The sequence below is a fragment of the Heloderma suspectum genome, chromosome 10, assembly GCF_057233095.1.
Source record: "Heloderma suspectum isolate Gila_16-S chromosome 10, 16-S_ref, whole genome shotgun sequence".
Classification (NCBI taxonomy): Eukaryota; Metazoa; Chordata; class Lepidosauria; order Squamata; family Helodermatidae; genus Heloderma; species Heloderma suspectum.
The window spans coordinates 41,157,954-41,173,680 of record NC_139467.1 but is presented as its reverse complement, the minus strand read 5'-3'; the positions used below and the strand labels follow the sequence as shown (position 1 = coordinate 41,173,680).

Here is a 15,727-nt window from a genome sequence, read left to right as displayed (position 1 = left end):
CACCAACTACACAGGCCTTCGAGCCTCTGCAGTTCCAGTACTGATAGTGGGGAGGGAAGGCCTCATGTTATGGCAGACATGGATGGAATCATGAGGCATTGTGATGAGGGTGTGGAATCTGCACACGCACAAAACCCAGCAGACCGTTCTGCTCCACCCCTCGATGGGCCCAGAGGAAATGGCCGCCCCCAGAGACACGCATCCGCCTCGCCTGAATGGTGGCAGATGCAAACCCTTGACTCTGTTGGACCACCAACATCACTACCTTGTCCCCAAGCGCCCCCCTCGACTATCCCCTCCTATGCATGTGAATACCTGACATTTACTTCTGTGGAGGAAAAAAGGGGGGATGCATTTGGGGGGGTGTCAATGATTGGGGGAGGGAATTCAGACAGAGGCTCTGCCCCTTCGGCTAAAAATCCTGCAATATACAGGCCCTCTATGCTCTTCCACATCCCCAACATAATGACAGGCATTTCACTAGCACATGCACATGAAGGAGCAGCCAGCAAACAGCAGCAGCAAATTATGGCTGTGTGGTGACACGTCCCCCAAATTCATTTGCCACGTGTGCCAGTGGGGGCTGGTGGCTCTGATGTCAGTGGGGCAGCGAATCCGCTCCGGGTTTCAGTCACAACCAGTCAAAACTCTAAAGGAGCTATCTAAAGGAGTGAAGCATCCTGGATAGCTCCTTTGGAGTTCTCAGTGAAACCTGGAGCAGATCCATCACCCCACTGACATCGGAGCCACCAGTCTCCACTGACATCACCTCACCTTGAGTTAACCAGTGAATTCCCCTGCTTGCAATTGATTAAATAGCAGCTATTGAGTATCTGCTGCCGAACATGGAGAGAATAACACAGGGCAATGGTCCGAGATGCACCCCACAGTTCCTATTAATTTCTTCATCCTGTTCTCTGGGGAACTGATTCGCCCCTCCTCGTGAAAAAGCATACACACAAAAACAGCGGCAAGTGACATAAAGGCAGAGGGAGCCTCTGAAGTACGTCCAGTCAAACCAACCACCAAGAACTTTATCACAATTAATAAATAAGCCCCACCAACTGGTTCTCTCCCCCTCCTTGCCTGCGGGGAGTTGTGAATTCCAAGGGGCCACCGCCAACTCACAGGGTCCCTCCCCCATGTAACTTCACACATACCTAAACGACGGGAGGATGCTGTCATAATAGCACCAGGTGGCAGTCAGGTAGGCCCGGCTGACATCCGTTGAGTAGAGGCGCCATGCAGCCTGTACCGATCCGGGCCGGGAGGGGGGTGGGAGGAGAGAAAGAGATGCTTTGAGTATTTTCCCCCCGATGAGCAATTTCTTCATTATTATCCATTTAGATTAGGGGTGCTGAACCACAGGCATGAGGGCCAGCTGCAGCCCTCTGAGGTTCCCGAGAAGACCCCTTGGCCCCATCCCTTCTCCCCGACAGCCGACCGTGTGGTGGTTTCCAGCTTTGGCAGAGTTTCTCCCCCGTCCTAAAAAGTTGGCATGCCTCTCCTAAGGCTTAGTTACTGGCAGGAAAAGCTTGAAGAAAAAATATGCTGGATTTAAAAAAAAAAAAGTCCCTCCCCCTTTTTGCCTTTGGCCCCAAACGCTTTTGCTTCGGCCCTGCTCACCCCTGGAATGCAACCTCCGCGAGCTTCTAGAATACCGAATTTGGCCCTTGGACCAAAAGAGGTCCCACACCCCCAGTTTAGATTTCACCTTTTAACCCCCCCTCCCGCAGTATACAAGGCAGCTTACAAGGATATCATGATATTTGAGCACAAGATTAAAGGCAGCCTAAGACCACAACACAGCAAGCACGCTGCAGTTTAAAACATCCCCACCACAAACCAATGGCCGTAGGGTAGAACAGCAATCTCCCAGCACCACTTTCTGGAACCTAGCACCCAGGTAGGTCTGGCCCCACAATACTCCTTAGCCCCAACCGGGAGGGATGATCCAGAAGGCTTGTGGTGCTGAAAACCATGGAGAGGTGCAAGAGAATCAACAGGGATGGACTCAATGGAGGCTGGTGGCTCTGATTTCAGTGGGGCTGTGAATCCATTCTGGGTTTCAGTCAGAACGAGCCAGAACTCTAGGGGCGCTATCCAAGGTGCTGAACCTATTTTGGGGACAGGCTTCAGCAGCTTGGATAGCTCTTTTAGCGTTCTGCTGGTTCTGACTGAAACCCAGAATGGATTTAAAGCCCCACTGAAATCGGAGCCACCAGCCTCCACTGGATGCACTCCCCGAGTTGATCTTGTCCTGAAGGTAACCTAGCAGGGTGCCAAAGCAGTGGTGACATGTGTGGGTGTGTGCACACCTCATCCATTTTGAGCTCTCAAGGGTCTTCTGAGCATTTTCTAGGAAGCTTGAAAAAAGAAAGAAGATGCGTCCTGGAGGAATCCTGCCACTGCTTGGAAACAGCATGCTGGGTTAGAAGTCCCCTTGGTCTGATCCAGCAGGGCTCTTACGTTCTCAAGAATTCAAGAAAAGTTTGCCCCTCACTGCCTCAAATTGCAATTGCAGGGAAACACATGCATAGTCCAATGCTTCCCCATGAGAAAAATTCCCTGCATTAAAAAAAAATTAGCAGGAAGAAGTCAAATGTTTCTCCCCAGTATGCTAGTTTTCTGTCAGCAGGGAGCTGCTGCGGTTGCTTTTTCTTCTTCCTCGTTTTATAGAAGAGCACATGATCATGCAATTCCCCAAATGTTGCTTGGGTAGCTGCTGTGAGAAAAAACATTTTCTGGGACTAAGGGAACGTTTGCTGTAATCTAGCACGGCTGTTCTTACGTTCCAGCCATTTTAACGTGGTTACTGCACAAGTTGTAGATGCTGAATTCACAGCGAAGGAATCATATAGGGTAAAATCCAACAAAAGTCCTACTTAGACCCATTGAACTGAATGAGACTTAAGTTAGTCATGACTAACTTAAGTCCTATTCATTTCAATGGGTCTACTTTATGTAGGGCTTGTGTTGGATTTTACCCATACAATTTCTTCATCTGAATGGCGGGGAGGGGGGACAAAATGTGCTGCCGTTTTGCCATGTAGATCCAGGGCAGGTGTAACCACATTTGCCAGTCAGGATAAAGGCCCCATTCCCTCTTCCTCCACATTTTGCAATTTGGCCCCATCTTTCCTGGAAATGAACCATGGCTTCCTTAACACATGCATCCACGGCAAGAATGGTCCCATAGCCAAACCAAGATTGTAGTCACATTTTGAAGTGGGTTTTCAAGCCATGATTAAGATGGAATCTTAAGAAGGTTAACCATGGTTGGCCATCTGTACAATTTAATGATGGGGAGTGGAAGGGGAGTGGGAAATTGCTCTAGAGAGTGGTGGTGGGCGTACATGCACACACACTTGGCTTCCAAACTGCACACCATAGTTTGCAGAGCTGTGTCTCCACCAGTTCAAAGTGGAGAAACTGGAGCCCAGCAAGCCCTTCCGTTTGGCCCAGGAAGTTTCATCTCCTTGTGCCATCATCGCATTCTTCTGCATCGGCTTTATTTTGGACGTCAGAGTCCGACACAGTCGCCCTTGGTCTCATCGCACATTCTGGTACTGATCCTTTTCACATGATGCCTCTCAGGGAAAACAAGCAATGTAAAGCCACATGTGCTCAGTCCAAAATCATAGAGGCCATTTGTTGGGGAGGGGACAGAGATTAAGCCTGGGGTCTGGAGCCCCCTTGGGCTATCAGGTGATGATGATAACTGTATTATTTATTATGTTATTATTATGTTATCATCATCATTGTGATTATTTTGGCCTATGTTCCTTTCCCAGGAGTTCTCAGATCGCAGCGACTCAACATTTTGTGCAGTTTCTCCCAAATACATTCTGGGTTATAGGGAGGGGAAGGGAAAAAAGAGACTCCACAGAGAATTAATTATTGGGGAGAAAGAAGGCAGACAGGCATATATCCCCACCTTTCACCTGCTCCGGGAAGCAGGGCCTTCTGAATTGGCCAGCATTATCAGATGTGGAAGACAGAGGAACCTTGCTTGGGAGCCGGGGGCAACGCTGTGTCTGTGAGATTGCTTTGTGTGCCAAAACAAGAGGATGTGTCCCCCCTTTGTCTCGCCTACCATCCATTTCCAGCTGTTCCCCATTGGCCTTTCAGCCAAGGAGATGAAAGACAATTTGGGAGCTGCGTTCTGCAGTGGGGTGGCAGGCAAGCTGCCAGAAGGAGATCATGGGGGGGGGACGGAGGGGTCCCTTTTGTTGCAGGAGCCCTCTGAACCAGAGAGATAATGAGGTTGGAAGCTGCACCTTTCTGACTACAATAGTAGAGAAGCCATCTAGACACGAGGCTGATATGCCAGAATTTGCCTGGACAGCGGGCTCAGTATTACAAAAGGCAAGGCTGATGGAGGCACAGCAAGAAAAGGTGAACTGGAATTGTACGTGTGGTTGGGGGAGGGACACGGGGGCTGAAAAGGAGGCCATGAACAGGACAAGGATGCCTGTGTGTGTTTTAGATAGGCCCTCTAAAAGTAACAAGCAAACTGCTAGCTCATGGGTTTCAGCCGTGATCACATCACTGTGCCTGTCTGCCATTGCCTGCTTGGGGAGGAGGGGAGGAAGACCACAGCTCACTGGCAGAGCTCATGCCTCGCATGCGGACGTTCCCTGGTTCAGTACTACACATCTCCAGTTAAAAGGATCGGGGGGGGGGGGGGCTGGGAAAGACCTTGGAGAGTTCCTGTCCACTAGATTAGACCATGTGGGGCTAAGCGGGCAAATGGTGCAAGGCAGCTTCCTGCTTTCCTGTGTCTGCTCCAACTGAGCCAATACTGGGCTAAGGATCTTGGGGAAAACTGGGATACTTCTTATCTGGAGATGCTGCAGACTGAATCTGGGGCCTTATGGAAAATGCTTTGCTGGGAGCGATGGAGCATTCCCCCTGAGGAACTGAACTTGGGGCCTTGTACAGGAAAAGCAGGTGGAGTGCCTCCTCCTGTATTTCCCTGCCTTGTCACCAAGGTCGTCTTCGGAGGCTTCTCTCTGGGTGTCACAACCCATCTTGGTGTTATGGCGGCTACTCGCAAAACAGCCTTCTCTGTGGCGGCCCCCATCTGTGGAATGCCCTTCCCAGGGACATCGCCTGGCACCTTCACTCTACACATTTAGATGCCAGGTTAAGGCCTTCCTCTTTAACCAGGCATTTAATCTTTAATACCTTGCTTGACTATTCATTTTACACCTGGCTTCTTGATGTTTTTAATATTTTTAAATGTTTCTAATGTTTCATACTGTATTTTATTGTGTTATTTTGTTGTTCTTGTTTGGTTTTATGACTGTAAACCACCCCAAGGGCATTTGTCAGTTGGGTGGTACACAAATCTAATAAATAAATACAGGCAGGTAGGCAGGCAGGCATAATCACGCTCCCTCCCACATCACATGGCAACCTACATAAATGTGCGTTATCTTATTTTGCATAACATAGTCTCATCTTCTTTGTCATGGGGTGGAGCTATGCAGGGCACCTCCCCAACTGCGGACTTCGAAGATTCCGGCAGGGGTTCTCTCAAGCTGACCTTCACAACCACAAGGGCATGGAATTTGCTTCAAAATGGAGGAAATCCCAGGATCATGGCCCTCCCATAGCCCCGGTCTAGGGCTTCTTGACAACCCCCCCCCCCCCTTCACCCACCTGGATCAAGTTGGCCGCTGGTGTCCGTCTCTTCTCAAAGTGTTTCTGCCGATGCTGCTCTTGGACTTTGAGAGCAAAACCCGAACCCAGGATCCCCTGTATGGAAAGGCAAAATGGACCCAAAGTCTCAGTGACGGCAGGACATGGAGGGCAGGGCTTAACCCTAGCCCAAGGGAAGCACCACGGTCCAAGCTTTCGCTCGGAAGAGCGCTTTCACCAGCCCCAGAAATCTGGGCCTGACCGGGGCAGCACTATTCTCAATTGCCCCAGCTTCTCCTGGAACTAAGAGCGCTTCCGGGTGGAGGGGGCCCCTAGTGCTACCAGCCCAAAGGCACCGTGCAGCCAGTCCGTATTTCCTTCCTTTGCAGATTTTTTTGTGATAAGAAAAAAAAAGACGGGGGAAAAGGTGGGGAAACATGAGAGGGTTACAACCGGAAGGCAATGGCAGCCAGACCCCTGTCAAATTCCATGCTGGAGGCAGGGCGATTGCAACATCAGGGCTTCGTCTGCAAGCACCCCAAGAAATCCACCAGCTCAGCCAGAGCCTCCCCGCTACACGATGGCTGCCGTTTCCCTAGCTTTAACAACCGCCCCAGCCTCAGTTATTTTGCTGCCCTGGGCAACATTACTTTGTGCCCCCTCCCCACCCCATGCCAGCATCTTTCTCTAGGTGACATAGGGAGGGAGGGAGCAATGGAAGGATGCCGATTCCCCTCTTTCCCTGCTCCATACAACTGAATGAAGCAAAGGGAAAAGGGTTGTTGACCAGGAAAACAGGCAGATGGTGGGGCGTGGGGAGTCAATGGCACCCAGATCTTTGAGCTATCTGGGGAGGAACAGCACCCCACTCTCACAGAGATTTTCCTGATGACACACTCTTTTGCCAGCCCATACAAGCGAATGGGTACTGCTGCTCCTTTCAGTCGACTGGGGCGAGAGTAAAGGGGTGCAAACCAGGAAAACCAGCTCACACGAGGCCCTGGCACCCTGGAGCCTGGGGCAGGGGGGTGTTCTACCACCCCAGGCAGCCCTGCGCTCCCCCAACCTCGTCTGCACCACTTACAGCAGGCAGAGCAAAGAAGGAGATGCCCAGCAGGGCAAAGCAGGCGGCCAGCACCCGGCCCAGCCATGTCTTGGGCGTCTTGTCCCCGTAGCCAATCGTGGTGAGTGTGATCTGAAAGCAGAGGAGAGATGTCACTGTGATTTGCTCTCCATTGCATGAAAAAGAGAGGTCCCTGCCCCCAAGGAGCCTCCAGTACCATGCTATTTTGTTCCATTCTCCTACTTCAGCCTTCCCTCACCTGCTGCCCTCCAGGTGTGCTGGACTACAACTCCCAGGGTCCCCCAGTGCTACTTCTTCCACCACTCTGTTGTCCAATCCAGCTGCCTGCCCCACCCGCAGAAATGTCAGACCACGCCGGTGTTGTCTGGACTCGCCAAACCCCAGTTCCTGATTAGCCACCTTGCTCTGCACCTGCCCAGTCAAACATCACCCCCACCAACTTGCACATCAGCTTCTTCCCGCTCTCTCCTCCCTGCCCCAAGACAAAAGGCCCAGGCTGGGTCAAAGGGACTCACCGTGCCCCACCACAGGGAGTCTGCGTAGGTGAGGAAATCCTTGTTGGCGTCTTTCTCCGCCAGGTAGACAAGGAAGGAGGCAAAGATGAGAACCAGGAAGCCAATGTACCAGGCCGTGATCAGCTCCTGCCAGCATTGGACAGACCCAGAAAGTGAACTTTGGCATGGAAACCCAACTGCAACCCAGGGCAGAGCAGCCCGAGCAAAGACAGACCAAGGCCAACTAGCCAAGCCAAGAAGCGGAAAAGAGAAAAGCCCTTTATTATGGGCTTAATCGAGTTTTTCTCAGGACTGTAAGCCACCCTGGCTGCAATTTTCCTGGTAGAAAGGCAGGGTACAGATCAAATCAACAGATGGGCATTCAGCCTGCTCATCAGAGGGCTAAAACTGGGGGGAGACACGGGGATGCATTTAATGTCCCTGTCTCTGCCCACTCAGTCCCTGGCCTTCCTGTGTTGAGAGGGAAGGTCCGGGAAACATGAGAAGCGGCCTCATACCGAGTCAGACCCTGGGTCCATCTAGACCGGTACTGTCAACACTGACTGGCAGCAATGGCTCGCCAGGGTTTCAGGCAGGGTTTTTTCCAGCCCTACTTGTGAGATGCCAGGGAATGAACCTAGGGCCTTCTGCATGCAAAGCAGGGGCTCTACCACTGAGCTACGGTCCTCCCCTGAAAGGGCTTCTATTTACATTTGCTTGTAGGAAAATAGAAGCTTCCACGTGACCAGGAACCTCATGGCGCAGAGATGTTCGAGCGACCGCAAGTAGAACTCCCCCCTTCAGATCTTCCTGCTCAATGCGGGAAGATGAGGACGGAGGGCCTGGGCCACCCCCGTGCGCACACACCCCGGCCCTCCCGGCCCTCATGTGAACGGGTGAATGCCTGCCTGGAACGAAACATAGGTGTGGACCAGGGGATGTTCTATCCCAGCCTCTCCCAACTTGACGCCTTCCAGATATGTTGGACTACAGCTCCTAGCATCCCGCAGGCAGCCATGCTGGGAGCTGTAGCCCAACGCATCTGGAGGGTGCAGCACAGTTGGGGACAGCTGTTCTATCAGAATAACAAACCCAACCGCTTCAAGGAAGGATGTCAGAACCTTGTGCCTATGGTCCACTGCAGTCATGCACCATTCGCTGCACTTCCCCTGGGAGAACGCCACCACCCACACGGAAGCAACCAGCCCGCTATGCTGTCCGTCAGTGGTTTCGTAACTGCTGTATTTCCCCGACTTGTCTACTGAGGGACTGGCACATATCTGCTGGGGAATCCCCCAAGCAATGTAGAGTTTCCTTGGGAATGCTTTAGGGTGCTCACACAGTGTACTGTTCTCGACTGCTAGACCTCTCTACTGAGAATGCTCCCTACAACAGCGGTCCCCAACCTTTTTGGCACTGGGGACCGGTTTCGTGGAAGACAATTTTTCCACGGACCAGGAGGGATGGTTTTCCTGGCAGACTTCCAGCCGCTGGGATGCAAATGGCGTCCCTGTTCTTTGCAGTAATAGGTACGTAAATCTTTACGTAGCCTATTACTTGAAGAACAGGGACACAAATGGCATCCGCAAGTCCGCCAGCGGCTGGAGCCGGCCAGCAGCTCTGCGGACTCGCCGAGAAGCGGAGCCGGCCGGGGCAGCGAGGATTCCGGGGGGGAGGGATGGATCGCCTCCCCCCGCCTACAGACCCCCGCAGACCCAAGATAAGGGCATGTCGCACACCCCTACAGCCCGGTTCCTAACAGGCCACGGACTGGGACCGGTCCGTGGCCCGGGGGTTGGGGACCCCTGCCCGACAACATCCCCCCCTGCCCCCGAACAGTTCCTCGCAGCTGCGTACTGCAGAGGGGTTTAACTGCAGGCTACCTGCCTTGCAGGGGAGCTTGGAACTTGCCACTCCCTCCGACAGCGAACACAGACGTTGGGTGTTGACTGTTCTGGCGCCCAAAAAGAGACACTGAGACAAAGGGGGGAGGATGGGGGGGACTTATCCGCCTGGTCAGGGAAGCGATGAGGTTCACAGAAGTACAAGCCCCCTTTAAAACACAACCTAAGGAGGCAACCCCCCGCTTAAACAATTCAGCCTAATGGGCAGTATCCAACTGTGTCCATCTGTTAGCGCAAATGACGTTGCGCTAGCGGAAACTAGGTTCTGAACTACGCGCAAGAGAAGTATCCAATTAAAGTCACATTTGGGCAAGCATGGTTGCACAAGTGGTTGTGCATTCTTCTTGTGCAACCCGCTGTGCAGCACCCTGGGCAACTGGTTACACAAGTGCAATGGGCAACCGCTTGCACGATGGAAAGATTCAGTAGAGCTCCACTAGCGCTATTTGAGTTTGCGGAATGACACCATTGGATCCTGCCCAGAGAGACAGCATGCTTAGTAGTCACAAGACGCCGAGCGTCCGCTGGAAAAGCAAAAGGGAAATCCGGGGAGTGGGGAGCGGAACACCCTGCTCGAGCTTCTTTTAGTATCTTGGAGGTGGGCCTGGCTGGCTTCAACCCTGCCCTGCCTGTTTCTGCTAGGAGGCAAGGAGGATATGCCATCATATTTTGTGGCAGGCCTCGCTCATTATGGATCTTACTGAGAAGCCCCACGGTCTGCCGGAACGCAGTACGAACGATGCAGGCTTCCACAATCGCTCATTGAAATGGGTTTGTTGAGGGCAGCGGTGTCGTGGAGACGGAGCTCACGGGGTCAAAGCACTAGGACTTTCTGAGTAGCAGGGATGACGACATCTTCGGCCACCCTACCTTAGACCTCCCTGTTCCGGCTTCCCTGTTCCCTCTGAGCTTTGCTGCAATCCTCATGGTAGGTGGAGGCAAAAGGGATTTTCTCAGCAACAATATATTGAACGTTGTGAGCTATCCCTGTGGTCATCCCAAGTATTTGGGGGCGGCTTGGCCTAGAATGAGTAGTTAAGAGCTATTTGCTTCGGCAAAGACCTGCTCCTGGTGGAGATGGAAAGTGCTAGAACTAGTTCGCTGATCTGGATCAGCACAACTGCCTGAATTTTGGGACTCTCCTCGGGGCGTGGCCCTGGGGTGCCTGCATTTCGGAGTGTGCCACACTACACCCTGGACGAGAGCCCTGATGGCTCTCTACTCATCCCAGCCTCCGATTCACCCCACAAGAAGGATAAACATGAATCAGAGGTGGCTTCAGTGAGCTTGAGGGTGGGGGCTGTTTCCCCACACCCCGAACGCGGCCATCTGCTTTCTCGGCTTCCTTTTCCAGTCCTGCTTTTGCCATGGCTGCCGACGCACCTTGCTGTGAGCATAGACCACCGAGCCCAGAAGCTTCCAGGTGCCGCCGCGGCGATCCATGCGGACCATGCGCAGGATCTGCAGGAAGCGCATGCTACGCAGCGCCGAGGTGGCAAAGATGTTCCCCTGGGTGCCGGCGGCGATGACGGCCAGAGAGGCAATGCAGACGATGAAATCTGAAGCACAGGAAAAGAAGGGGAGGAGAGTACAACCCAGATGGGGCCAAGGGGAGGCCTGTCGCCAGCACGTCAATCCCCTGCCCCCATATTCAGCAAAGCCCCTCTCTTTCACGCAAGGGTGTTGAACTCCTGAGGGTGGAATTCCAGGATGGTGAAGCCCTCAGGGGCCGCATTTCAGTGGTGGATGGGGCCAAATTACCCCCCCCCCAGCACATTTTAGCTTAAGGGCTCCATTTTATGCATGTTTAGACAGAAAAAAAGGCCTACAACTCCCAGCATTCCTCAGCCAGTATGGCTGGCTGGGGAATGCTGGGAGTGGTAGGCCTTTTTTCCTGTCTAAACATGCATAGAATTGCGCCATAAAGCTCTTCCTGTCAGTAACAAAGCCTTTTTGTGGCATTTCGGCCTTTTAGAATGGAGGGAAAGCTGCACGAAACTCGGGTATCCAGCAAACAATAGGTGGTTACGGGAAAGGGGCAGTCTGGAGAACTCCAGAGGCCCATGCTGGGATCCTGGCCGGATGCTCTGCACTCCTGCCTTAAGGACTAAAGCACAGAAGCGAATCACCTAAAGAGCAAAAGATCCGCAACTGGGCCAAAAATCGCACGCACACACACATCGGAGTTTGGCACTCTATGGTTGAGGTGGAGGGATGAAAATACCCCCCCTCCCCAGTCCATAATTTAAAAATGAGAAACACTCCATGAAACAGAATTGCTGTGAGAAGGTGGTAGCTTGAAGTACTTCTTTCTTCTTCTTCTTCTTAAGGTCCACATGAGCATCTTGTGGCAAAGTGAGCAATAAGGGGGAACGGGTGTAGTGCCTGGGACCTCCGGCAGGTGGCACTCGTGGTCTCCCATGGCTGGGAGAACTTGACAGCTCAGCAAAAGTTAAGCGGGTTTGGGGGTCTCCACAAAGGGACAAAGCCAGGTCTGGGACAAAGGCGATCAGGCTACATTTGGGTGGGAAGTGGTGTGTTTCTGGCATCACGACCTCTTTCATGACCACAGCCGCAATTTGGGATTCCCCGATACTCACCATGGGAAGCAATAATTAAAGCCCTTCTGCAAACTGAAATCGTACGATAAAATGGCAGAAGGCCACCTACATTTGGGATGGGCCAACTGGCCGGGAGAGCCCTCAAATCAGCCTAGAGACGTGAAGGCCTGGGGGGAAAACCCAGGGAAAAAAGGGGGGGAACAGAAAAAAAATGAAAACACACTCTATTTTTTCTGTTCTTTTCCTAGGGATTTTTGAAAAATTTGCAGGGAAGGGAGAACACTTCTTCCTGATTTTCTCTTGGTTTTTTTCCCCAAGCCTTCAAATCTCTAATCTAGCCCCTGTTCCTCCCATCTTGGCCCCAGGAGAACCCCTGCCTTATTATAAACCCACCCACTTTTTTCAAGCTGAAGTAAAGACGTAAGTAAAATGCCTCTGTAGCCTTGCTGCTAGGGAGGAAGGGGTTAAAGAGCCTTTTTCCCGTGGTTGGGTATGCAGGGCTCCGAGTCCTCAGGGATGGCTAATGCCACTGCCATTTCAGGCCCTGCTTAATTCAAAATGCAGCAGCTGTTCAAAACCAGTTACTGACCCAGGAACTGACCAGGACCCAGCTTTGAAATGGATGTGAGAGACTAGAACAGGGGTGTCCCCTGTGGACTCTGTGAGGCCCCTGCCACCCCTCCACTGTTGCCGCCACCACCAAATTTGCTCCCGTGGCAGCGCTAAAAAAAAGCATCCCAGAAGCACAACTCTGCTTTCAAACAAGGCATGCTGTTTTACAGCAAAATTGTTAGTTTCTTTTGCTGCAGCTGTGACTTGCTGCCAGATTTCAGCAGCAAATTCTGCAGCACGGTGGCAAAGGGGCTGGACTCGATGGCCTTGTAGGCCCCTTCCAACCCTACTATCCTATGAAAGGGCAGGTGGTGCAGCCCACCCCGGACAAGAACCACAAATATCCATTTTTGTTCAGAGGAACATCACCCAAAAATGGAAATGCAAAATCCATCCAATTAAGAACATGTGCTGGATCAGACCAAAGGCCCCCATCTTGGCCAGCGTTCTGTTCCCACAGTGGCCAACCAGACGCCCCACTGGGAAACCCACAAGCATTTCTTTTCAGACTTTTAGGAAGCAAACCTGCGAAATCTACTCCCTGCTTGAGCCAGAAGTGTTTTTGAGTGAAGTGGAAATGTCACAGGAAAGCATTTTCTGATATTCTTTCTCACCCCGATATTTGGCCATTTTGCCAAATACTCACTGCCATTTTTTACGGTGGCTGCAATTTCCCCCCTCACAACATTGTGGAGAAGTACTACGTCAGTGGCACTGTGTGAAATTCAAAGCGGTGGACGCACAGCAGCTCTGCTGTTCTGTTGCTGTTGCTTGCGGTGGCAGTAAAAACACTTTTTAAAAAAGAAGGGAGCTGCAACGCTGTTCATTGTGAACCCCTTGTGTGCGCAAGGAACGGTTGGGGACTTCTGCTCAACCCAGGAGAAAACTCCATTAAAAGACTTTCGGTTTTCAAAACTGTGTTAGTGCCTTTTTAGATTCTTGCACGGCTGCTGGATCTTGGTTCTTACTCTAGTTTTATTCTCTTTAAACTTAGGTGGAGAATTCCAGGACGGCATATACGCTTCAGCAACGTTACTGAAGCTAAGCAGATCGGGCTGTGGTCAGCACCTGGATGGGAGACTACACTCCACTTTGAGATCCATCCAGGAAGGAAGTTGTGACATAAAACCTAAGGAATAACATTACTGGCCAAAGCGTTGTTGTCTTTGGTGGAAGACCTTTGTCCAAAAATGGTTCCTGCACTATTGTAAGCTTTAACAACAAGGAGTCTTGTGGCACCTTAAAGACTAACAAATTAATTCTGGCATAAGGCTTAGGAAGCTGCCTTGCACTGAGTCAGACCATGGGTCCATCTAGCCCAGTATTGCTGACACTGACTGGCAGCTGCTCTCCAGGGTTTCAGGCAGGATTCTTTCCTCACCTTATGTGGAGATGCCAGGGAATGAACCTGGGCCTTTCTGCATGCAAAGCAGAGGCTCTGCCACTGAGTTACAGCTCGTCTCTGCACAGACTATAGTCCACTTCATCAGATGAATGAAGCGTTATCGAGAGTTCCAGGGATATATGCGGTATGTCTGGTGCAGCGGCGAGAGAATCGTAAACACTGAGGTCTGAAGGAAATTCAGTGCATGAAGTACTGAGAGTGAGAATCACAATATGAAAAGTGACCATTCACAAAAACAGGTGCTGCTGGCAACACAAACATCCTGGCACCAGATAAGCCGATTAACACGGGGCAGCAGAGAATTTTACTTGCGGGGAGGCTTCCAAAGGCCAGGCTTAGAGGCCAGGTCCTGGCCTCTGGAGGAACCTAAGGAGGCTCTGTGGGCCAGATGCAGAACCTCTGCAGACTGGATTAGGTCTGCGAGCTGGAGGTCCCACATCCCTGGTGTGGGTACTCGCCTCTTCCCTCTGTGAACAGAGGGACGGGACCAGCACTTTCTTGTTTGGTTCTCTTCCCTCCCCATGCCTTTTTACTTTTGTGCTGTGTCTTTTTATTTACTTATTTATTTGATTCGTAGCATGGCTCTCAAAGCAGCTGTAAGATTGTATGCCTGCAGGCAAGGACTATCTTGCTTTTCTTGATTGTCTGTAAGTCTTCTTGCTCAGGAGTGGGAGAAAAATGTTTTCATTAAATAAAGAAATAACTCTCGGTAACACTTCATGCATCTGGTGTAGTAGACTCTAGTCCACAAAAGCTGATGCCAGAAGGAATGTGTAAGTCTTTAAGAAGCCACAAGGCTCCCTGTTGTTTCTGCTGCAACGGACTACCATGGCCGCTGCCCCTCTGGGAATTAAAAGCTTGCAAGCACAGATCCAGCCACCCACCCAAGTCCTGCTGCTGCACGTCTTCCCGTGACGCTCCCCCCGCAGCTAATACAGGGGCAAAATAGGCGTCCTGCACCATGCCCTCCCATGCGTACCTATGATGCAGAAAGGTTTCCGGGCAAATCGGAAGCGTCCCTGCCATCCTCTGTAGCGGCAACAGCAGCCAGCCGACCAGACCCGGATGATGTATTCCATTCCGAAAACCACAATCATGACAAATTCCTGCAAGGAGGGGGAAAGAGAGAGAAAAATCATGGATGGAATTTCTAACTGGTGGGGAAACGGTCATAAAGGCAACCAACTGAGTAGAAGAAAGCAGCCAACGTTCTTGAACATTTTCTCCTTCACTTACAACACTAAGAACTACTGGAAGGGGAGGGGGGACATGTTGGAAGTTCACGCAAAAGTGATTTGTGGGAATATCCAAATGGACAAAGGAAAGTACTTCTTCTCATAACACATCATTAAATTATGAAATTCATCACCCCAATATTTGGAGATGGGTTCTAATTTGGAAAGGGTTAAATTCAGGGCAGAGTTTACTGCTCTCCATAAATGAGAGTCAGAACAGCTAAACAGAACCTCCATGTTAAGGGGAAGTCTACTTTTGAATACCAGACACTAGGGATAAACTACACAGGAGCCCTGCCGCCCCACTTGCCAGCTTCCCAGAGGAATCCAGCAAGCTGTTTCAAATGGAACTCTGGACTAGATAGAACTTGGATGAAACCACAGGTCCAGCTAGGACACTGTTTCTTACGTTCTTATCAAATATTTCTACCAAGTGGTAGTTCAAGCCATGTGCAACAAGAACTCCCCCTCACTCCCTCTCCATTTTCCTTCTGCAGTCTCCATCACAGCGCAATGACCTCCACAAGCCCCCATGGACCCCACAAACAGAAATGAGAACTCAGAAAGGGCAGGGGTGGCACAGGGACCTGCTTTCTAAATATACACGTCCCCATTACAAATAATTGATCCCTCTCTGAGCAAAAGCCAGGCCTCAGATAGGAAAGGATCTCTTTGGAAGAGGAGGAGGAGACGATTTACACTGCTAGCGTGAATTCACATTTGAGCAGACATGGGGGCGGGGGCATTACAAGAGCCATGAGAGAACTTGGGACTGCAAGGCCTCTG

General features: G+C 51.4%; 1 protein-coding gene across 1 annotated transcript in view; it reads right to left on the bottom strand.

Moving 5' to 3' along the window:
• Window positions 1-15,727, bottom strand: part of KCNQ4 (potassium voltage-gated channel subfamily Q member 4) — a 125,071-nt gene that overhangs the window by 28,057 nt on the left and 81,287 nt on the right. Inside the window, exons 3-8 of the mRNA XM_084816035.1 lie at window positions 14,686-14,812; window positions 10,512-10,687; window positions 7,246-7,371; window positions 6,731-6,841; window positions 5,668-5,763; window positions 1,161-1,249 (exon numbers count right to left, since the gene is read on the bottom strand). Of these exons, the coding sequence (XP_084672161.1) occupies window positions 1,161-1,249; window positions 5,668-5,763; window positions 6,731-6,841; window positions 7,246-7,371; window positions 10,512-10,687; window positions 14,686-14,812 (725 nt within the window). The remainder of the gene's footprint in view (window positions 1-1,160; window positions 1,250-5,667; window positions 5,764-6,730; window positions 6,842-7,245; window positions 7,372-10,511; window positions 10,688-14,685; window positions 14,813-15,727) is intronic.